At 45.2% G+C, this 23862-nt stretch overlaps 1 protein-coding gene across 1 annotated transcript in view; it reads left to right on the forward strand.

The window, feature by feature from the left end:
• Positions 1-22667, forward strand: part of Oct-TyrR (Octopamine-Tyramine receptor) — a 63870-nt gene extending 41203 nt beyond the window's left edge. The window contains exon 3 of the mRNA XM_069119183.1: positions 16809-22667. Within this exon, the coding sequence (XP_068975284.1) occupies positions 16826-18034 (1209 nt within the window). The 5' untranslated portion in view covers positions 16809-16825 and the 3' untranslated portion in view covers positions 18035-22667. The remainder of the gene's footprint in view (positions 1-16808) is intronic.
• Positions 22668-23862: the final 1195 nt, after the last annotated feature.

A 23862-nucleotide genomic window follows, 5' to 3' on the forward strand; every position in this document is an offset into this window, starting at 1 on the left:
CGTCGCCTCAACAGACGGCGTCAGGTGCTCGAAGTGAACGCCGAAGGTCCAGTGGCTGTCGAGGGTCAGGCCCAGATACTTCATGATGGTTCCGACCCCGATCTCAGTCCCTTCCAACCTCAGGCGGTAACCCGCTGGGGGCGTCCCGTGATCGGCCTTGCGGCAAAACCACATTGCCTCGGACTTCTCAGGGGACACCCGCAGTCCCAATCGCTTGATTTCGGCGACCACGCGGCCACCGCCAGCTCTGCCAGGCGGACGGTTCTACCCCATGCCGTGCCCCAGACTAGCACCAACGTGTCGTCGGCGTAGCACGCCAGCGCCGAGTTCGGAGGCATCGGCGTCCGAAGCACCGCGTCGTACGCGATGTTCCACAGCAACGGGCCCAACACCGAACCTTGCGGGACCCCGCGGTGTACAGTCCTCCCGGTCACCCCCCCCCCCTCCCCGGACGGTGTAGACGATACTCCGGTCCCGGAGGAAAGCCCGGACCACATCCCGCAGATACGCGGGTACCCGATGAAATTCGAGGGCCCGGCATATTCTGTCCCACGGGATGCTGTTGAAGGCGTTGACCACGTCCAGCGATACGGCCAACGCCACGTAACCACGCCGTCCGGCCCCCTCGACAAGGGAGCGGACACGGGCGACAGCGTCGGTCGTAGACCGCCCCCTCCGGAAACCGAACTGGCCATCGTGCAACCCGGGCACGCTCCGGGACAAATGCGACTCCAGGCGGGCAGCTACCACTCTCTCCAGCAGCTTGCCCGCCTCGTCCAAAAAGCACACCGGCCGGAAGGCAGAAGGCGAGTCCGGAGAGCGCCCCGGCTTCGGCAGTAGGACCATCCGCCCCCACTTCCACGAAGTGGGGAATTCACCTCGAGACAGGCATCCGTCGAACAGACGCATTAGTCTCGGGGCCAAGACCCCGGCGACGTCCCTCCACAGGCGGGCCGGGACTCCATCAGGACCCGGAGCTTTCCGCGCTCCGATCCTCTCGACGGCCCCGGCCAGTTCTTCCTCGGTGACCCTCGATTCCGGGCTCCAACTCCCTCGGTAAGCGTTTTACGTGCATCACGTGTATTACTCCCCGACCCGTCGGGACAGCAGAGACGGCGCGACGCTAACCAGGGGTGTGGGGGAGGTGGGGGAGGGGGACCCATGGCCATTCCCGCTGGGGCCCGAGGAGCATTTTCTTTCGTCCTTCTCGTAGAGGTGATCCCCACCTCTTGTCCTTTGCCGTCGTTGTTACCAACTTTGGCTGTCCTCTCCGCGCGATCCTTGGTCAGCCGTTCCACCGTTTCTTGGAGACGACTGACCTCTTCCTCCAGAAAACGCACCCTCCTTCGCAGGCATGCGACGTCCTCCTCTTCCCGATCGTGGGTCGGTTCCGATTCTTTCCCGGTCGCTTGTTTGCCGACCGGTCCGGTCCTCATTTCGTCCCTCCGCATGTCGTCGCCGCCGTCGGCACCGCCGCGGATGGTAGAGGCGGCGGCGGCGGCGGCGGCGGCGGCGGCGGCGGCGGCGGCGGCCAAGGTGACAGCCTCGGCGTCGGTATCGGTGTCGGTATCCGTCCCGCGCCTCACGCCCCTCTTCTTCCTTTTACCGGGAGCCGGAAGTAGCGCGGAGTCGGGATCCCCCGCGGGCGCGTCCCCCCGCCGTGTGCGACGTCCCGCGCCTCCCCGGTCAAGGCCGGTGCAGGGTGACGGGGAGCCCCACAAGAAGGTGAGGTGAGTGGTCTTGGCGGATACGGGCCCACCAACTTCTCCTAGGTTCTCCGCACCTGATCGGCAAACTGGCGGGGGCCAAAGGCGCCGACCAGTCACCGTCCGGCTATAGGAGAACATCAGATTCATCGGGGTTTCCCAGGGCGTGGTCCTACGCCCTGAAAACCCGTAGCCACCTCGTGCTCCCCACATACAAGTATCTCTACTACGTATTTAACTCAGTCCAGCACAGAAAATTACACATATCTCAGCATATCTCATTAAAAAAGAAAAAGATAAAATCGTATCGCTTTCCCATCGAACTTGTCAATCGGTATAATGGTCATGTAGGAAATAATAAACAAGATTTATCGGTTTGAAACAACGTTCGCAATGGAGAGACAGTTCGTTCTCTGCGTTAAGTAAAATTAAGGAAATTCGATTGCTGGGAGCTTGGAAAACGTCGCAACTGACGGAGCCAATATAAATCAGATGATTTATAATTGTCTGCGATCTGCATCCCTCTCGTGATTCATTATTCATTATGTTGCCAGCTATATTTCGCATTGCTGTCGAAAACTTCTCGCGTAACAATTGTTATCGTCGACTAGGATCAAGCATAATAGCTGCTCGTGCAATTCATTCGCCGAATATACGACCGATGTTTGCGCAATAGATGAAAAATTCAGACGAGCTTTGAACATTCCGATTTCCTACTATGCGATACATTTCCATGCTAATTCCACCAATTTCGCATTGTATTATTCATTGTACGCAGAACGCGCCTTATCATCCGAAAATACTATCGAACAAAATAGTATATAATTATTCCAACAAAATGTTCCCATACAGGACCTGTTTCCTGCTAGTTTTCCACAAACTTGCAATTAGCCTTGATTACGATCTGCACCCGTTATGAATCGTTTGCATCGTTCGTGCTCTTATTTTCATCGTTTCCATTATTTCTGCGTACAACCGACGACGATTTCATCGGATCTTACAAAAATCCACGACCTGTCGAAGGCTTTAACCCTTAACACTCCTATGTCGAGTGTGAGTCGACAACAGCTTTTTATCTCAGCGGCTCCTTTGTCGAATCCCACTCGACATTCTTTCAGTCCCACCTTTTCTTGTGAAACGCGCGAGAGAAAACCAGGATTGCATCCTGGAAATTGTTCCAAGATATATCGCACGCTTAAAAATTACACAATACAACAATAGTGCGAATAAAATTGGTATTTGAGTGAATTCGTTTCTTCCTTTATTTATTTAAATTGTCTTATTTCTTGGTTAAAGTAAATCTCAAATAAAACACTTAAAAGCGTTGCGACCTGCTGGTAACGAAATTGAAATAAAATTCAGAGTGCGAAGGATTGAGATCGACGATAAAACGAGAAGTTGATCGAGCGAGCTTCGCGAATGGATCTTTCGTTCGGTTGGCGATCGATTCGTAACTGAAGAAGCAAGATGCCGAGTAAAAGTGATGTTAGCGGTTGTCCGCGGAAATTGAAAATGGAAGGAATCGGTGATGCGCGGTGGGTGAACGAGAAAATGATCGTGAGAAAGTTTTAGTTGTCAAAGCTCCTCTTTAATCCCGGGATAATTGCACCTTCCGGGGACGACTTGCTCTATCTATGAGACGCGACGTTGGATGCGTAACACTCCATCAAAGTTCTTAGGACGACCGACTGTATTGAAATCGCATTGTCCGGGGATCTTCCTATTAATCCTATAGAATCTGTGAAATTTCGAGAGAAAGAAAGATCGAGAAACGTCTGGCGAAAATGGAGTAAGACGTTAAAAGATGGAAGCATATCGGACGATAGAAGGAAATTCTTCCGAGTGTCTCGCCATTCTGACCGAGAAGTTACCGCAGACGTCGTAGAATTTTTCTTTCCAGAAATTAACCTCCTTAAAAATTGGACAATTCCTCGCGATATTCTAGAACATAGTTGAAGGCTCGAATTACTATAATCGCTAGTTAGGTGTTAGAACCACGTGGTAACGATGTGTAACAACATGTTATTCAACATGTGGAGTAAATGGAAAGTTAACACGGAACGCGTTATACTTGGAGACGATTCTTTTCGTTTGAAAACACCGTTCGATGTTCGCGCGGAAAAACAACGAAGTGGCACCGTTTCGTGAACTTAATTCGCTTAATTTTATTGTTCGATCCTCTGACGAAAATGCCAATAAAAACTAACTGGATTCGTTCGGTTTGAGAAGAAACCGTTTATAGTGGTAACGATGTGTAACAACATGTTATTCAACATGTGGAGTAAATGGAAAGTTAACACGGAACGCGTTATACTTAGAGACGATTCTTTTCGTTTGAAAACACCGTTCGATGTTCGCGCGGAAAAACAATGAAGTGGCACCGTTTCGTGAACTTAATTCGCTTAATTTTATTGTTCGATCCTCTGACGAAAATGCCAATAAAAACTAACTGGATTCGTTCGGTTTGAGAAGAAACCGTTTATAGTGGTAACGATGTGTAACAACATGTTATTCAACATGTGGAGTACATGGAAAGTTAACACGGAACGCGTTATACTTGGAGACGATTCTTTTCGTTTGAAAACACCGTTCGATGTTCGCGCGGAAAACCAACGAAGTGGCACCGTTTCGTGAATTTAATTCGCTTAATTTTATTGTTCGATCCTCTGACGAAAATGCCAATAAAAACTAACTGGATTCGTTCGGTTTGAGAAGAAACCGTTTTTAGTGGTAACGATGTGTAACAACATGTTATTCAACATGTGGAGTACATGGAAAGTTAACACGGAACGCGTTATACTTGGAGACGATTCTTTTCGTTTGAAAACACCGTTCGATGTTCGCGCGGAAAACCAACGAAGTGGCACCGTTTCGTGAATTTAATTCGCCTAATTTTATTGTTCGATCCTCTGACGAAAATGCCAATAAAAACTAACTGGATTCGTTCGGTTTGAGAAGAAACCGTTTATAGTGGTAACGATGTGTAACAACATGTTATTCAACATGTGGAGTAAATGGAAAGTTAACACGGAACGCGTTATACTTAGAGGCGATTCTTTTCGTTTGAAAACACCGTTCGATGTTCGCGCGGAAAACCAACGAAGTGGCACCGTTTCGTGAATTTAATTCGCTTAATTTTATTGTTCGATCCTCTGACGAAAATGCCAATAAAAACTAACTGGATTCGTTCGGTTTGAGAAAAAACCGTTTATAGCCACATATTTTCGACGAAGAGCCGCGTTATCGGCTGAAACCGAACGCGCGTCTGCACGGGCCAATTTTTGAACTCGTTCCCCGGTCGTTTTCACCCTTTCTATTCTCATGGTTTTCTCTATTTCGCGAGTCGTAGCGCGTTCGAGCGGAACCTTTGGGACAGAAAAGTTTCTCTTCCATCGACTTAATTAACATTTCGCGCGTCATAAATGTCGAGCGACGAAGAACGTCTGGTTCCATCGGGACTCGCTGAAATTTTCCGCAACCAACGTTTTCTTGGCATCGGTGAATTTTTCCTTTGGCCCGTTCGATCTCGATTGTAGAGAACATCCTTAAAATACTTTGAATCTTGTTTTAAATTCTAGGCTCGTTTTCGTGTAGGTTCGTAAGAGGAATTTAAAGGAAAGATCGATGCGTGGCCGAATTATCTGTGACCATTAAAATATTAAACTCTACGTTATTAGTTAGTGTGATTATTTTAACGTAGATAAATAAACGTTTTGCATAATTTATTCATAAAAGTTTATCACGAACGTTTTCTGCATTACGGTGGAATATTCGTATTTATGTTTAATTCATGGACCGTTTTGTTCGATCAACTTCAACGAGTCTTCCGTCAATAACCTTCCTGCGTTAAATTCGCGTTAAATTGTCTAGGAATTCGAAACACACTAGTCAAATATTGGAACAGTAACAAACGAGGTTTAACGCGTAGTAGATCGTTCAATTATTCCGTATTATGATAGCGGTGTGTTGGTCGAGCTGCTTTCAAGGAGAGTCTAATTTAGACGTGCAGCTTTGAACGAAGCAATTAAGTGGATTAAAGACTGAGCGAAACGGCGATTATTTTATTACAGTTAGATTAACCGGACACGAACGGACAGATAACGAGCAAAATCTTTCGCGAACATCGTGAAAACGGGATTTCTCGAGTCCCGACGAATTTGCCTTCTCGTTTATCACGAAAGTTGCGTTCAGAATGTACCTTCGTGGCAAAATAAGATCATCGATCAGTGAGAAAACAACGGCGAGTTCGATAATCGAGCAAAAGCAATCTTACAACTATCGTTGGTTCTTCTACTTGTAATTCGAATCAACTCGATCGAATCTTCTTGCGTAAATGGTTCGACACGATTTCCTCGTTGATGTAACAAACCATGAAAACGGCAGGTGAAATCGGAACTATTCTCGATTAAATAACTTCAGAGAGTGCTATATGTGCGGCTTAATTACTCGCAGAGAATCACGAATTAAACGCAATCACACGCATGGAAAGTTTGCAGCGGTATCGTGCTTGATAATCTGATATCTATTAACGCTTCAATTACCATATTCGGGATTGCATTTACCCAATCGGTAAACAAGTAATAGTGGCAGACACGCGATCCATCCTTTGATTCGAAGCTGTGCTCGCGAATCAAGTTTCCCTTGACGTGTCGTGTTTGCTTGTTGTTACCGTTTACAATTATGCATGTCGATCTATTAACAATCGAACGATATAGTTTTGCATAACGTTACGGATGCTTGCTTCGATATCTTTCACTCCCATACGATCGTAGAATACACATGGAAGAAACACTAACGACAGAAATACGAAGTGAATCTTTCATCCTTCTTTCATAATAATAATAATCCTTCTTTCGTAATATGTAAAAACAGAATTTAATTGTGTAAATCGATCGACAGATAATTGAAAATAAAATGTTGCAATGAAAATAAAATGTGGACGCAATGTTGCTTCGAGGGGTTGATACAGCTTTTAGGTAGCCTTGGTAGATAATGTCTATTCGAAGAAAATAATATTGTATATTAATGTTTAATCGACACAGTAATATTCGTAATAGTCGAACTCGTGCTGCGAATTCTGAAAGACAAAACTATCGAAAGAAATACGAAGTGAATCTTTCATCCTTCTTTCATAGTCATAATTGTTGAGAATTTTGGATCTTAATTGCCGAAATAATGGTATAGGAACACTAAGCTTACACTTAGAATTTATATTAAAATAGTTATATATTTATTTGATAAACGATTTCAAAGATATTCATCGATACGCACTTGCACGCGTCTCAGCGCTTTCTTTGTCTCACCATCTTCCATACCAGACTGTTAACTGAACAGTTTACATTCTTTTGTTCTCGAGACGCCGCGCACACACATACTTCCACATACTCGCATTCACATACGTGTGTCACTACTACGCTGCTAATTTAGCGTAGCACACAAAATTATACATATCTCAATAATAATATTAGAAAACAGAATTTGATTGTGTAAATCGATCGACAGATAATTGAAAGTAAAATGTTGCGTGGACGCAATGTTGTCTTTCGATGGATTGATACAGCTTTTAGGTAGCCTTCGTAGATAATGTCTATTCGAAGAAAATAATATTTTACGAATTGTCGAATTAATTGTCGAACTCGTGCTGCGAATTCTGAAAGACAAAACTATCGAAAGAAGTACGAAGCGAACCTTTCATCCTTCTTCCATAGTCGCAATATTAAAAAACAGAATTTGATTGCGTAAATCGATCGAGAGATAATTGAAAATAAAATGTTGCGTGAACGCAGTGTTGTCTTTCGATGGATTGATACAGCTTTTAGGTAGCCTTCATAGATAATGTTTATTCGAAGAAAATAATATTGTATATTAGGAAGCCTCCTACCAACGTGGTTCGTGAGTGACCTTGTGCATGGGAAACCCCAGCCTGTTCTATTAGATAGATGTTCGGTTTTTCCTAATGGGTGCGTACCCGCTTTCTCCGTGTTTTTAATTGCGCCTAATAAACCCAAGGACCTCTGTAAAAACCAGATGTGCGTCGAAAATATTTTTAGCCTTAAGAAATCTTTCAGGACAACGGATTGAATGAAGGTACATATGTACACAATGAAAGAGAAAAATTATGGTTGGTCCTTAGGTTTATTGAGGGTCGTAATGACGTTACTCAGGCCATCGGCTGCCCGGTCGCGAGAGCTGCAGCGCCGATGTTTTAGGCGACGTAACAGTGGTTTTATCCTGGTGGTAATATCAACGATGAAACGGGGCTATCGTTTCGAAAAGGTTACTCCTTTTTTACCAACTTTTGAGAAAGAGTCGCAGTGGCACCTTTTAGAAGAAAATTATTAAAAGCCACGGATCCTTGTTCCCTTTCCTTGCACGCCTCCTGTTTCTAGGAAACTTGGCTGATCTCGCGTAATGGAACAAACAAGCGAATGCCTTGGCGAAAATGTGCTCGCGCGTTATTCTCTTTTGACAAAAGCAGACGAGAGATGAAGAGAAAAAGGAAAAGTACTATCTATCGTTGTGTGTCTATCGTATGTCCTTGCGTTTCAAAATAATTTGACATTATTATCGTCATAAAGGGGTAACAATTTTAGCCGAACAAATGATTACATATGCATGGTACGCACGTGTAGCATTATACTCGAGCCAACGAACTTTATCAACTGTTTTAATTCGTGGCAAAAACAGTGTTTTATATTCATCGGTGTAACGAGAGCGAGGACGAAATATGCTCGAATATTCTCTGTATGATTAATTTTGATTTATAAGCATAACTGGAATGAAAATTTGCATTAAGTTATGAATAGAAATCTCCCTCTCTCTCTCTCTTGTTTCGAGCAATGATTAAACAGTCGAATAATAATGAAATCGAGTAAAAATCTCTACAATACCAATATTATCGGTATCATCGATTAAACTTTAATCGTTGACGAATTAAATCGTAACGAAATTTATATTTTAACTGGACCAAGCCAATTATTCGCGCTTGCTCGAACGCTTATTTTCGTTTCCTTGCGTGCTGTTAAACCGAGGGACATCCAATTTTTCGATTACGACTCAATCTACAAGGATCGACCAGCTTTTACCAACGGTGAAACAGCTTTCGCCGGAAATAATGAGTTTGCATGCAGATTATGATGCTCGTGACGCAACGTAACGATTCGAACGAGGTTACACGTGGACGTTCCGCGTTCATGTTATCGTAGTGGTCTAGGCAGTTACGAGCCGTCCGAACCATTTACATCGGAAGTACAGCGAGACGGTAAATTAGCGGCAAATCTAAAGTCGCGCGCGCGGTATTGGCGGATTACACGTGGAACGTGAGGGCACTGCTAATGGAACCGCCCTCGTCGAAACTTTGTCGGCTCCCTGGCCAAAGTAAATTACGATCGGGTCCCACAGAAAGCCGTTTCGTTCAAACACTCGCGTGGTTTGCGTGTACCGCGTGTTCAGGTAGCAGCGCACTGCGTTCACGACTGCATAGATCGTTCTTATAGATTCGCGAATCCACATCCGATTTTATCGCCGAGCTATTACCAGTGCGCCGTAGGAGAACGTTATATAGGGAGTTTTGATAGAGCTTCGGGAGATAGGCAAGGTGTAACGCTTTCACCGGGACTCCACGCAAAGATGCTAGTAACTGGGTTATGTACCGTGATAAAATATTAATAAACCTTGGGAGTTATAGTAGTCAAAGTATTCGAGATAGCGAAGGTAACGCGAAGCACGGCAACTCTCGCTCGAATTCCAATTCTGCCGGCAGAATTATTTAGGAATATACGTCAGAGAATCGTTCGGAGTAAGGTAGAAAGCGAGGGGAAAGCATCGTAAGCGGTAGGCTACGTTCGAATCGAATCGATCGAGCTGTTGCTCGAATTTGAACTTTTTCTCACGAGGATGATTTAGAAGTGTACGGGTGAGAAAATTGTTCGGGATAATGACACGAAACAAGGAGAAAGTAGAAGTTTGGACGTAGAAGCAGTAGACGCTCGAACCAAGTCGAGAAATATCTTCAACGCTGTGCAAAAAGAGAGATAAGTTTAAGCACCGATTTCACGGAAACGTGTCTCCTAACTATACGAACCGAACTGGTTAGCAAGTTTCAGCGTTGCTAAAATAACAACGTTATCGTTTAAGGTAAAACGTACTAAGAGTCACGGTGGTAAACCAAACAGTTTTGCCGAGTTTCGCACGATTTATCAACGACGAATTGTAACACGTACGAGATGCGCTTACAGCCGCTTAGTATTCGCTACGTTTCGCCATCTCTCGCGTTCAGTCCGTCTTTTTGCAAGATACTTGCACGTAGCGCACGATGTGCAGTCTCTGCCTCTTCAGCCTCTCATCTTCTCTTCTTGCGTAACCACAAATTTCCTCGTTTTTCTTTTTTTCTTTCGTATTTCTTCCACTCGTTTATTTTATCTTCTATACAATTTTATCCTCGCACGTGCTTTTCTCTCCATTTATCTTTGAGATTCGTATCTCTGTCTATGGAACATAGGTCCTCGCTACTTGTAACGGTCGTTTGCTCGTGCTTCACAGTTCAATCGGTCCACCATTTATCACACCTGTCGTATCGTCACTCCGGCACACATTTCTGTTCGCTCGATATCACGCGCTCCATCCTCCGCTCATTACGGATATAAGTACTTTCTCGAGCGTCCCTTCAGCCGGCTCCGCCGTTGTTCCCCGAAGGTGTCGCTGGATAGAACGCGTTACATCGTCTCAACTTTTATCTTCCGATTGCTCCGGCAAACTTTGATTTGCTTTGTTGCCGGAAGTAAACGAGGCCCGGAGAAGAAGGCAAAGAAGGGGAATCGCTGAAGGCGATCCATTCGATATAGAGATTCGTCTTTAGTTATTCCTCCTTCGATAAAATCAATTCGATCTCGCGAGAATATAATCGAATTAATCTTCATCGGACGTCAGTCTGACTTTAATTAAATGGTAAGACGACTCGCGGGTTCGACTTCACCTGCAATCGAGTTCCATGGTCGGCAAGCGGAGAGATCGATTCTCTTCCCTCTTTGGTAACGAGGCTAGAGAGAGGAAGAGAGAAAGAGAGAGGAAGAGAGGAAGAGAGAAAGAGAGAGGAAGAGAGGAAGAGAGAGAGAGAGAGAGAGAGAGAGAGAGAATACAAGAGTCGGCAGAGAGTATTAAAAATTACGAAGACAAGGAAGCGACGCGTCGTCCTGTTTGCACAGCACTTGGACTTGCTCGAAGTTCATTTCTCGCCGGGAAAAACAGCACCGGTCGACCGTTTCTTCTCTTCTTACCAAAGGAAAATTAACGACAAAAAGTCTGTGCGCCATTTACGAGTGTAATTTCGATTAATCCCGACCACAGTGACGTATAATATACAGAGTGGCTGGTAATTGGTGGTTGGCCCGAGCAAAGTGCGATTCCCCGTGAGAAGATAAGTCGAAAATGTAAAACGAAGCGTTTGCGTACGAGGCTTAGTCCTCGAGAGAAACGATTTTACGAAAGCATCGTTCTTTTATCGCCCGATTTCCTGCCAATTACCGAACATCCTGTATAATGCACATTTTCCATTTCCTCGTTGATGAAAGCGAAAGGACGCGCAAACTCGAATCGATTGACATTTCCGTGCAAGGACGAAGAAAAAGCCTAACTGTGCACCATGCCTGGAAGATCTTCGAACAAGAACTTGAAGTTTATCGCTCGAGCGACTATCTCGCGCTCGATAATGGCACCGTTTCACCCTCCGAACTCGCAACCAAACGGTGTTTCGGATAAAAAGCTCGTCGAATCGAAATGTCTCTTGCGTACGTTTCTTTATCTCTTTGTATATAGCGAGAAAAAGGTACTTGGTCGGATCGTTGATTCCGAGAAAGTAGAAACGGCTGTTTCGCTCGATCCGTTTTGTATTATCCGCCCGGCTCGCTACGAGGATTCCGTCGATCCTCAAAAGCTAGTAGAACGAATTTCTTTATCCATTTCGGGTTCACGCTTCCATCCCGGTAAGACACGAATGCTCGATTTCACCTTCGATCTCGATTGCTTCTCTCTTCGAACATTGTGTCTTTATCGAGGCTAAAACGTTCATCGAGTAAACTGGTCTTTATCCTTTTAAAGATAAAAGGATCAAGATTGCGCTAACGACCTTTAGGGTGCACGAAGATTTTCCTGTCAGGTTCGCGCGTTTCAAGAGTCGTGCCTTTCGAAGCTCGAATCTGTCTAGCGAATATCATCTCGCAGATTATCGACCTCGTTAAAGAATAAGAAAATTATATGTACCATGTGGTATATATACATATAATGTGGTACATATTATGTGGTATGTCGGAGATGAAGGAACATCGGGACCTTTCTTTAGAATGTTCGGAAAAACCCAATACCCCAATCCAGATGTTTACGGCATCGACAGTTAAGCAATAAAAGAAGAAATAGTTATGCGGGCACTCAAAGTTTACCAGGTCTGTAAATATGAAACCGGAATTTGCCTATATACGGCTCTAGCTGATAATGTAGTTATCACTAAACTGCGTCATTGATGCCAAAAGTCTTTGTTGACATCTCACAAACATTTTCGACTCGGAACAATACAAGTTTCATACAACAGCGTAGTTTGTAATAGCGTTGAACGTGTCAAATTTTGTGCCTGGAAACTACGATTTGCGGACAGCATTGATTTTCTGTTACCATTTGAAGAAAACTGCTGCAGAATCGCATCGAATGCTCGTCGAAGCTTTCGGTGAGCATGCTCTTGGCAAATCACAGTGCTTCGAGTAGTTTAAAAATTTCAGAAGTGGCAATTTTGACGCGAGGAACGAAGAACGTGGAAGACCACCGAAAAAGACCACCGAGCTGTTAAAACCTGGCGAAACCGTTAATACCGAGCGCTACCGACAACAAATGGTCGATTTGAATCAAGCTTTGCGTGAAAAACGACCAGAATACCAAAAAAGGCAACACAAAGCAATTTTGCTTCGTGATAATGCACCATCGCATACAGCAAAACCGGTCAAGGAAACGATCGAAGCGTTCAGTTGGGAAATACTTTCGCACGCGGCTTACTCACCAGACTTGGCTCCGTCCAATTACTATTTATTTGCATCGATGGGACACGCACTTTCTGACCAGCACTTTACTTCTTAGGAAAATGTACGAAAATGGCTCGATGACTGGTTTGCCTCAAAAAACCGACAGTTTTTTTGGCGTGGCATCCACCAATTGCCAGACAGGTGGGAAAAATGTATAGCTAGCGATGAGCAATACTTCGAATAAAATATTTTTAATCATTTTCATACGATAAACGTGTATTTTCTATACAAAAATTCCGGTTTCGTATTTACATACCTGGTATGACGATGGGTTTGGGCTCGAGGTGACATAATGAGTCACCGAACGTAGCCACGGTCACGGAAGGGACGTGTAATAACGGAAGTAGAAAATAGTTGTGCAGCTCTCCTCAAAAACAGAGATTGACCCAAAGAGTGGGAAAAGGACTATATAAGGGCAGTTTCATTTGGATTACGAGTTAGTTAGTCGTTGGGCGAATTGCTGATTGAGTTATCGAGTTATCCGAATCGTGTAGTACGTTGGCACTCGTCATCCCGTGGACCGTGGATTCGTTGTCGAACCTGAATTCGTTGTCATCGGCATCGCGACCATCCTATCGCTGCTATTATTTGTAACCTCTTGTAATAACCACATTTGTACCAACAAATATCAGCTATAACCGCGATGGCAAATTCGAGTGAAGGTTCGTCAAACGCCCAAAATTCCAATCTTAACCCGACATATATATATTCGATATTAAAAAGATTTATTACATTGAAACAGACAAATTATCATTTTCGGTGATGGCGAATGGTTCAAACGTTTCTGCGTTGTTCTTGCACGAGTTTCAGTTTGAGAACAACGGGGCGAAAGTAGCTGGAAACATAAATCTCTGATTCGCAGAAGATCAAAGGCATCGTCCATTCCATCCAGACGGTATCTCCGAGTACGGCAAATTATCCCGCTAGATGAAGAATACCCAACAACTTTGTACAATTCTGGGATAATACAGCTATTTTAATTAAATTTGCCACGCTCGAAAAAAAACCATGTATATTCGCCCGGAGCTTCATTTTATTAAAAGCAAAATTTCATATGCGCCCAGCCTAATACGTACATTTTTGCGAGTGCTTCCTTTCTAAACTCTCGAGAAACTTTGTCTACGCGCGACAGGTGGCGAGGAACGTGATCAGCGAACGTATTACGCGTTTCACTTTCGCGTTCCTTTGTACCACGGCGAGCTCATACGATGGACGCGTAACGAACGCGGGAAGAAAATTCATCGAGGACACATAAATATCGAGGAAAATTCTAGATATGCCGTGTTTGGCGCCGCGAGATATCGGACGAGCGACGAACGGGGCGCGCGTGTTCCAGCTTGCAGCTATTTTTATTCATTATTCTCGGTCTGTCAGCAGGTGTATTTGAGCGAAGGGAACAAGATGGGCGAGAGAATGAATCTCCGGGCCGTTTCAAATATCGATCGAAATGTAACACGCCACGGAATCTATTAACGTTTCCCTGGCAATATCGCATTCTCCATCTTAAAGAACAGATTGAATTCCCCGCGATTCCAGCAGACGAAGCGTGCCTTCATTTCGCCATGGATCATTGCTTACGATAATACGGTTCCCGAGGAACGAAACAACGAAGAATCGGAACATCAAATCGACAGAAATTAATCGTACTTTCTTCTTTGATGTCACAACCTTCTGGTTTTACACGTACCATCTCTTTCGACAACGCTGGCTCGAAGATGAAATTCGATAAATTTTCCGATATAGAAAAATTGCTGGCAAACCGATCGACATTGATAACCAACGAACGCGTTCGTTCGAGTTTAAGGAGCAGGTGGCTCGAAGGAGAAAATTGGCTACGAGATTCCATGAAAATAGAAGACACGAAGTACGCTAATTATATACCTTCGTAAAGGTATAGTATCGTCTAAATATACAATACTTTTCCTCTCTCTCTCTCTTCCTCTCGGATTTTAATACCTCTTAGCATTTTTTCCAAGAAACTGTATCCCCTTGAACGAGCAGATTACTTATAGCTCGGAGATGCTTCGTTTTTTCCCCGCCGAGAGATACTCGGCATTTCCTTTTGCGGCGTAACGGGCAACGAACGAAGCGGAGGTGTCGCGTTCTGTTTGAAAATTCTTATCGTTCCACGCGGTTAATTTAAATTTCTAACGACCGGTGGACGAAATATCGCGCGTTCCGCGCGTGGTCGCATACTAACAGATAAATCGAACGGAGGGCGTACGTTGGTCAGCCAGCGTACAACCGCTTATGGCGAATAGTCGCGGAATTTGTTGCGTTCTAAACGGAAACGAATCGCTCGACGAGGTACTTGTGAATTTCACCGTGCAACCATCGTTGTAACCTTGGTGCTGGTTTCGCCGCACAGGCCACGGGAAATAGCGGTGCGTTAAAACGAGCCGCGACAATCGTTTAATCCTCCCCTTAAATAGCTGCGTTCTCGTGTTTTCAGATCTTTTGTTTTCCAAGCTGATTATCCCGTGCGTGTGTATCTCTGGAACAATTTCCAGAGAAAATACCATTCAAAGTACCGTGTCTATCTCTTCCTTCTCTCGCCCTATTCTTATCTCTTTGTTTGCCGAAGCTGTTGTTTCGCTCATCCTGTTTCTCGCTTCTGTCTAGTTAATTGTTTCCCAACGGATTATTCTTTTCCGTTAACGAACGCTCCTTCGTCGAACGAAGAAACGCGAGTTAGCACGCGTTAAATCTCGCTAGCGTCCCCTGCTGAAACTTTGCTCGTTGATAGGAAGAAAGTGGTTGTAAGTTGCCTGAGAAACGAACTCTGCAACTAGTCAGCCGGCAAATAGGCGAAGGAACGCGTTTGAAAGTTGCTGGTGACGCGATGTGAAACTGAGATATCTACGCGACGAAGGTTGAGACGCGTGGCAAACTTACGCGAGCTATCAGCGAAATTCTAGCGTCACCGATCAGGGATTACGTTCGTCCGGGCTTAGATCGCTTTGAACCATCGCGTGTAAAATCCTACACCGCACCACGGGAAGAAAAAACAAGCGAATGCAAACGACGAGACTCCATAAAAGGGAAAATACACTGCTGCCTGTGCCGGCGTTGCCAGGATTTACGGAGGCACTTAAAACCGCCGCCATGTAGCTCTTTCCCGTTATTTTCTATATGGCCCTTCAAACGAAACGATTACTTTGAAACGCAACATCGAGTGCCGTTGTATCGCTCTTTTCAAAGGTAGCCAAAGCGTGTAGCCGAGCTCTTTGATCGACGACAGGGACGCAAGCAGTTGCAACGATTCCAGCGAACAAACGATGCATTACGGTTTCTCAAACTAATTCCGAGAGAATGCTTGAACGATGCGTTACGAGATCGATCTTAAACCTTACGATACGCGTACACATCGGGCTGTTTCTCGGTGTTGTGTGAAATTTCGCGCCAACGAGCAATTTCATTTTCATCGTTAACGTTTCCATGCAACTCGCTTGTCCTTTCGTAGCGCTATATTTTTAACGATAAAGCGTTAAAAAAATTCTTCAACAGAATATGGAGGAAAGCTTTTGGTAAAGTAGTTCAGTTTTAATCCCGTTAGCATAAGAGAGAGAGAAAGAAACATATACCCGAGGATATCATAAATTAGATCCTTTTCGCTATTACGAGTTTCACGGGTTAAAGAGATCCGCTACTTCGCAACGAACGCCAACAATGGACGTTCCTTGTATAATCATCGACGTTAACGAATGTCTATAAAAGAACCTTTACTTTTACCGTTAATTTCGCAGAATCGTTAATTTTATATTTCTACTCTCGCAAACGCTGCAAAATGCACACGAACGAGCGATGCTGAAAATTAATCGATGTGATAATTAATCGAACTCGCCTGATAATTCGAAAAGGTATCGTGCGAAACACGCCAGTTTTACTTGTTTCTTTGATAAACGATCGTAAACCGATAACGCGATAGCGACACGAATTTAACGTTAATCGCGCGAGAACAAGCTCGCACATCCTTGGTTAATCGTCAGACGGATACGATATCCGTTCTTCTTACGCTAACGAGGATCTATTGTTCCAGGGAGCAGGCTCGACAACATGAATTCGAGCGGAGAATCAGGCGGCACGATGACCGAAGACTACGAGGTAACAGGCTGCGGCCCGCCGGAAGAGGAAACAGGATCAAACTTGCCAGTTTGGGAAGCCGCAGCCGCCTCTTTGACACTAGGCTTCCTCGTTCTCACCACGGTGCTCGGCAACGCGTTGGTGATCCTCAGTGTGTTCACCTACAGACCTCTGCGAATCGTTCAGAACTTCTTCATCGTCTCGCTGGCGGTGGCCGATCTCGCGGTCGCCATCTTAGTGATGCCTTTCAACGTCGCCTATCTTCTTCTGGGCAAGTGGATCTTCGGTATACACCTTTGTAAATTGTGGTTAACCTGCGACGTGCTCTGTTGCACCGCAAGTATACTGAATCTGTGCGCGATCGCGCTCGATCGTTACTGGGCCATCACCGATCCTATCAATTACGCGCAGAAACGAACGCTGAAGAGAGTTCTAGCGACGATAGCGGGCGTGTGGATATTGTCCGGTGCGATCAGTTCGCCGCCTTTGGCTGGTTGGAACGACTGGCCGGAAGAATTGGAGCCAGGGACACCCTGTCAGTTGACCAGAAGACAGGGCTACGTGATTTACTCGTCGTTAGGCTCGTTCTTTATTCCTCTGTTGTTGATGAGCCTGGTGTATCTCGAGATCTTCCTAGCGACGAGAAGAAGACTGAGAGAACGAGCCAGGCAAAGTAGAATAAACGCTGTGCAATCGACCAGACATCGCGAGGTAGACGACGCGGAAGAGTCTGTCAGTTCGGAAACTAATCATAACGAAAGATCGACGCCTCGATCGCACGCCAAACCATCCTTGATCGACGACGAACCGACCGAGGTAACGATAGGAGGTGGCGGCACCGTGACCACGTCCTCCTCCAGGAGGACAACCGGTGGCCGAGCACCGGCGACAACCACCACCGTGTATCAATTCATCGAGGAACGACAAAGAATCTCGTTGTCGAAGGAGAGACGAGCCGCGAGGACGCTGGGCGTGATCATGGGCGTTTTCGTCGTCTGCTGGCTACCATTCTTCCTCATGTACGTGATCGTACCGTTCTGTCCGGCTTGTTGTCCATCGGACCGGATGGTCTACTTCATCACGTGGCTCGGTTACGTGAACAGCGCGCTCAATCCGCTCATCTACACGATCTTCAATCTTGACTATAGAAGAGCGTTCAGAAGGCTGCTGCGCATTCGTTGAACCACGAGCCGGCTGCTTAGTTCTATTCCGAGACTCTGAGAGACATTGTTGTTCGTTGTTGTTGCCGTTACGCTCGTCGAGTGCACCGCGAGCGACAGCGAAACTTCGACCCGCTTGAGATTGGTCGTCGAGCAAGACGACGACAACCACGCGAACATCGCAGTTCGACTGGAGTTTCTGCGGACCGAGATCGAGGACGATGAAGGCGGATGCGCCGGTCGATCAGCCACGCTACCACGATCGTCGTTTCGCACTTCGTTTCGCGCCACGAAACGGCATACGGCTTCGCGGTTCCACGATGCGACGAGGTCATGGAAGAATTTGAACGAATACGTGTTTCGCGTTTGCTGGCTGAAAATCTATCGGTACATAGCGCGGACGACGATGTATCGCGACGGCCGTGCGCAATTTACAGACGTTGGATGAATTTTCAGTGGCACGAACGTCGATTTTACCGGGACGAGATAATAACGAGAGCGAAGCAAACTGCGAGTTCCAATCGCGCGGCATAGATCAAGCGACCAAACGGCGAGCACGATAGTCTAATTTACCGGCGATATTCTCGCAAAAGGTCGTTTCATTAAAGTTGTTCCATTAATTCTGCAAAGCGAGCGAGGGAACAAGGCGCGCGGATAAGGAATCTTAAGGAAATGAAATCTCCAAGCTGGATCGTCCCGCGATCGTTCGTTCCTTTCGTCGGGCGTCGTTACTCGGGTGCTTTAAGTCGTAGAATAAACTCGCAGTGGACCTTCGTTTCGCGAACAATCGCAGCAGTAGAAGGTACAGATCGACGAATTCGATCCGTTTAACGCTCGTTCGATCGGTCGGTCGGGCTCGTCCAAACAGGTAGTCGATTCAGTCCGATGCATCGAATAGGCAACGTTTTCAAGTAGTACGAGTCGCGTAGAGATTCGACTGCGGCGTCGAGTCGATCGTTCCATTTTCTATCGAGCCTCGTAAAATATCGCTCCCCTGGGAACAGAAGAATTTCAAGATGCCCGATGAATCGATGGGGATACGAGCCTTTCGAATTTCCTCTTCGCGCAGCTTTCCAGCTTTTTCCCCGCTATACTCGCGGATAAAGAGTCGAGATTCGTTTCGTATACGTTTTCGTCTCTCCTTTTCTCCAGTTCGATCGACTTCTAAAATAATACGAGAGACGGTGGAAACGATGGATCGAGCGACGACGCGTCGACGAGAACCGAAACACGGCCAGTGCGTTCTTCTCGTTTGCCAATCTCAAAGAGATTCGCGTTTACGAATAGGAATTTTCTACGAAATCGACCAAGACTCCAGTTAAGACGTTTAGAAGATAGAATATACGTTTCCTAGGGTGGTATACGCGCTCGTAATGTAACTCACTTACCGAATGAGATCGTGCACAAGGCGGATACAACCCGTTCGAGATTCTCTGGCGCTCTTTTAATAGCAAAAAACGAGCGGGGATTAATTCGCGGAACAATAGACACGGTTACCTTCCTCTTGGCCGATGATCGTTCTCTTAAATAGTCCTCGTAAAAAGAACGTTTCGTTTAAAGTCAGCTGCTTCGCTTCGTCCACGTTCAACCTTGCATTCTTCAAAGAATCTTCTGGACAAAGTGTCGCCGAGACTTCTAAATTCATGGTCGGACAATCAGTTGAAAATATCTCGAGATTCGACAGTTGCAACGAAATCGAGGTTGGACTTTCTTTTTTTTTTTTAAACTACGTCTTTAATTAGATAAGCAATTTTAAGCTATCAAGTTCAGGTAATTCTTTGCATCGGTGATGGTTTGCTATTAATTTTGAAAGGAAGCGTTCGAAATCGTCGAACAGGTTAATTTTTGTACCGATAGAAAAATCTCGCACATATATCCGCAGAATCGAGAACGGGCTATGTGATGGACGAGTGGAGCTCGTTAGCCGGGTCGTTGTAACGAGATCAACGTGGTTGATTGTTGTCGATTTTTCTTGGAGCGTGGTCGAGGTTTCGAGGAAAAACTTTCACTGGAGCATCGATCCTCCCGGGAGGAGAAAAAGCGAAGAGTTTGGTATTTTCTTGGCAACGATAACGAGCGAGAGATGTCGCGTATTCTTAAATGTGCCGCAGACGTTACTCACTCCGTTCGTTATTAATCGCAAGTGTTATGGTTGTGAATATCGATAACGAAGAATCCGAGTGCGATGAAGAAAAAGGTTACCGTTAAAAGAGAAGAAGGAAAAAGGTGAAAAAAGCGCGCTAAGGAAAGAAAAAGAACGCGTCGCGTCGGTTCGCTATCGACGAGGACGTGGACGATTCGACGCGAAGTTACGTTCGTAACACATATAGACGCACCAAAGGGAGGAATTACGCGACAGGAATAGGAGAATGTTGCGACTGTCTGCGTGTGTCTGTGTATAAAAATTATATGTAAGTCGCCTGCAGTCTTCTTTCCACGAGCAGCGAGATAGCGAGCACACGAATCGTGCACGAAACGGAAGCGCTCGTACGCGAAGAAAATCGAAAAAGTTGCCTCTTCGTGCCTCAACGTTCGCCGGTCCTTTAATTAAGTAAAAGCTCTGGCGTTCGTCGAGCGTAAAAAAGAAAGCCCTCGTATACTCGATACATATCGATGATTCGGTCAGTGAATAACGATACGCGATCGTTTACCGAGCACAGCGATTCGTGGTATAATAATATAATGACGCGCGCGAATCAGTTCGTTAATAGGACACGGGGAACAACGCGCGCCGCTGATGAAACACGGCATAACGTATCGTCGTATCGGCGAATGATTGAAGCGCGAGGAGTTAAATTAAAACGAGTCGTTACCGATCAACGAGGGAACAGGTGACACGTTTGCCGTCCCCTCGAGTGTCGCGCCAAATCGAATAGAGTAACGCGAAAGTTAAAAAGGTATAGAATGGAGGAAAAAAGATAAAAAAGAAAAAAAAAAGAAGAGAGAAAAACACATGGCAAAAAAGAAAAGTATTAGCGGGAGACGTATCGTAGGTTACTGGTGTGAAAGGAGATCGCGCGAAAGGCTGGTTAATTCAAAAAACTCGACCTCGTCACCAGGGCGCTCTATAATAAGGTTGTGATAAGGTTGTGAGAACACGTTCGTAGCCGTGCTACGGACGCTACAAGATTTTTAATTATTAGGATAGACAAATGAATATTACTTTATTCGTGGCACTGTCCAAACGCGGCACGAATTCCTATCCAAGAGTGAATTAAGCGCGACTTTTCAACAGTTTTAATTGGACGTTGAATCCGATCCCGGATCTGCGTTTCTTTAATCCTTTGCGTGAATTTCCCTACGTTTCCGTTTCTTGCTTCGCTCTCTTCGCTTTGTCCTCTCCGTGTTATCCAATCGTCGTCAAGGTTACGATCTTCTCTCCGTTCTATTCCTCGCTTTTAAAAATCACAAATTTTTTCTCTTTCGTTCTCCAACTCTCTCTTTTTCTCTGTCTCGCGAGTTCTTTTCTTCTTTTTTTATTTTATACGCGTTCGTCCTTTTTTTTACGATAATAGATTCTGGTAACGCGACAGTGAATATCACGAGAAGCTGACTCGATTTCCAGCAAAGCTGGACTTCACATTCTCCCGAAGTGCTCGTAAAATGCAAGCTATATCGCTCCCCTTCCATCCCTGTTAAACTCGGAAACGACGAGTCAGACTCGGTTATCGCAAATTTTCTCCATTACCACTTTCACGTCGATCGCATACGTTCGAATCGTTGACCAGACGAAGAGCGAATTTCGCGAGCCACTGGTCACCGATGAGACCGTTGTTCCTTTGCTTTCTCTAATCAGCTATTCCGAGACAATTGCTCGCTGCTACGTTATTTCGACGAGATCACCTTCTCTCTTCTCGGCTACCTCATTTATGCAAGCTTTCGCGTTATCTTTTTAATACTAGCAATATTATCTCGCTTTTGATTCTCTTTTCCAACGGAATATTCGACGGTAGAGCAACACGTGTTACAACACGTTCGCATTTAAAAACGACCGGCGATCAATGCGCGATACCCGCATCGTAAAAAAGAGCTATGGGAAATTTGTTCGCTGGTCGATCTTTCTATCGTTCGCTGTTCCATCGAAGAAGAACGAAAGAAATATGCCAAACGAGAGACGCGAGCAAAAAAAAAAAAACAAATAAAAAACATGAGAATTGAAAAAAAAAGTACATTTTGCACAGCGTCCGGAAAATCGTATTTCCTGACTGACTGATGCGTACGGGACATGTTTTATTTTTCACGGAAGGACGCGTTTTCACCGGTTATTTTTTCTTTTTTTTCTTTTTTTTTCCGATTGCACGAAACATTCGTTGCACGAAATACACGCGTGCCATGAGCAAACGTGGCTAGAATTAGCGTAATTACGCGTTGTCGGGCAATTAGAAAATTGTTTCGAACAATATCTGCCCCTACCAATCGATTCGTTCTCGTCCGTTTCCATTTGTTCCTTCGTATCCTGGCAGTTTGCGTGCCCTTTTACGCTTGTTTCACCGATAGTCCGCGACAGGTCCGACGAATGGTACACTCTCTTCACTGTCTTGTCGAACAACCGAACTGCGCCCATAGAATTTCAAATTACTCGATCCCGTAATTCCTCTTCCTATTTGTTTTTCTTCGCCTATCTTTCCCGAACGTTTCATCAGAATTATTCGATGACGAAACGATGCCAAACGAAATCAATTTCGTTCCAACGTTTTCATCCCAGTCCTGTCGGCTAATTCGACGCAAACGGTGTGTTTCTTTGGTCGGTCGAAGGAATTAGACTCCGTCCCCTGAACGATACTTTCGATATTTACCGAAACTTTTTACGTACCACCAAGTATATAAATATGAAACCGGAATTTTTGTATAGAAAATACACGTTTATTGTATGAAAATGATTAAAAATATTTTATTCGAAGTATTGCCCATCGCTAGCTATACATTTTTCCCACCTGTCTGGCAATTGGTGGATGCCACGCCAAGAAAACTGTCGCTCTTTCGAGGCAAACCAGTCATCGAGCCATTTTCGTACATTTTCGTAAGAAGCGAAGTGCTGGTCAGAAAGTGCGTGTTCCATCGATGCAAATAAATAGTAATCGGACGGAGCCAAGTCTGGTGAGTAAGCGGCGTGCGAAAGTATTTCCCAACTGAACGCTTCGATCGTTTCCTTGACCGGTTTTGCTGTATGCGATGGTGCATTATCACGAAGCGAAATTACTTTGTGTTGTCTTTTTTGATATTCTGGTCGTTTCTCACTCAAAGCTTGATTCAAATCGACCATTTGTTGTCGGTAGCGCTCGGTATTAACGGTTCCGCCAGGTTTTAACAGCTCGGTGGTCTTTTTCGGTGGTCTTCCACGTTCTTCGTTCCTCGCGTCAAAATTGCCACTTCTGAAATTTTTAAACCACTCGAAGCACTGTGATTTGCCAAGAGCATGCTCACCGAAAGCTTCGACGAGCATTCGATGCGATTCTGCAGCAGTTTTCTTCAAATGGTAACAGAAAATCAATGCTGTCCGCAAATCGTAGTTTCCAGGCACAAAATTTGACACGTTCCACGCTATTACAAACTACGCTGTTGTATGAAACTTGTATTGTTCCGAGTCGAAAATGTTTGTGAGATGTCAACAAAGACTTTTGGCATCAATGACGCAGTTTAATGATAACTACATTATCAGCTAGAGCCATCTATATGCAAATTCCGGTTTCATACTTACAGACCTGATATATATACGTTCCAATTACTTTCTAGAATTCTACACGGATGTGCAACGTATCGTTTAGACGAGAGGCGATCGCCTTCCAGTGGGAAAGCGATCGAGGTCGTAAGACTTTGCTTGTCGTAAGATCTCGCCTATCGTTCTTGGAT

Source organism: Bombus flavifrons, chromosome 8 (genome assembly GCF_040668555.2).
Source record: "Bombus flavifrons isolate JBK064 chromosome 8, iyBomFlav1_principal, whole genome shotgun sequence".
NCBI lineage: Eukaryota > Metazoa > Arthropoda > Insecta > Hymenoptera > Apidae > Bombus > Bombus flavifrons.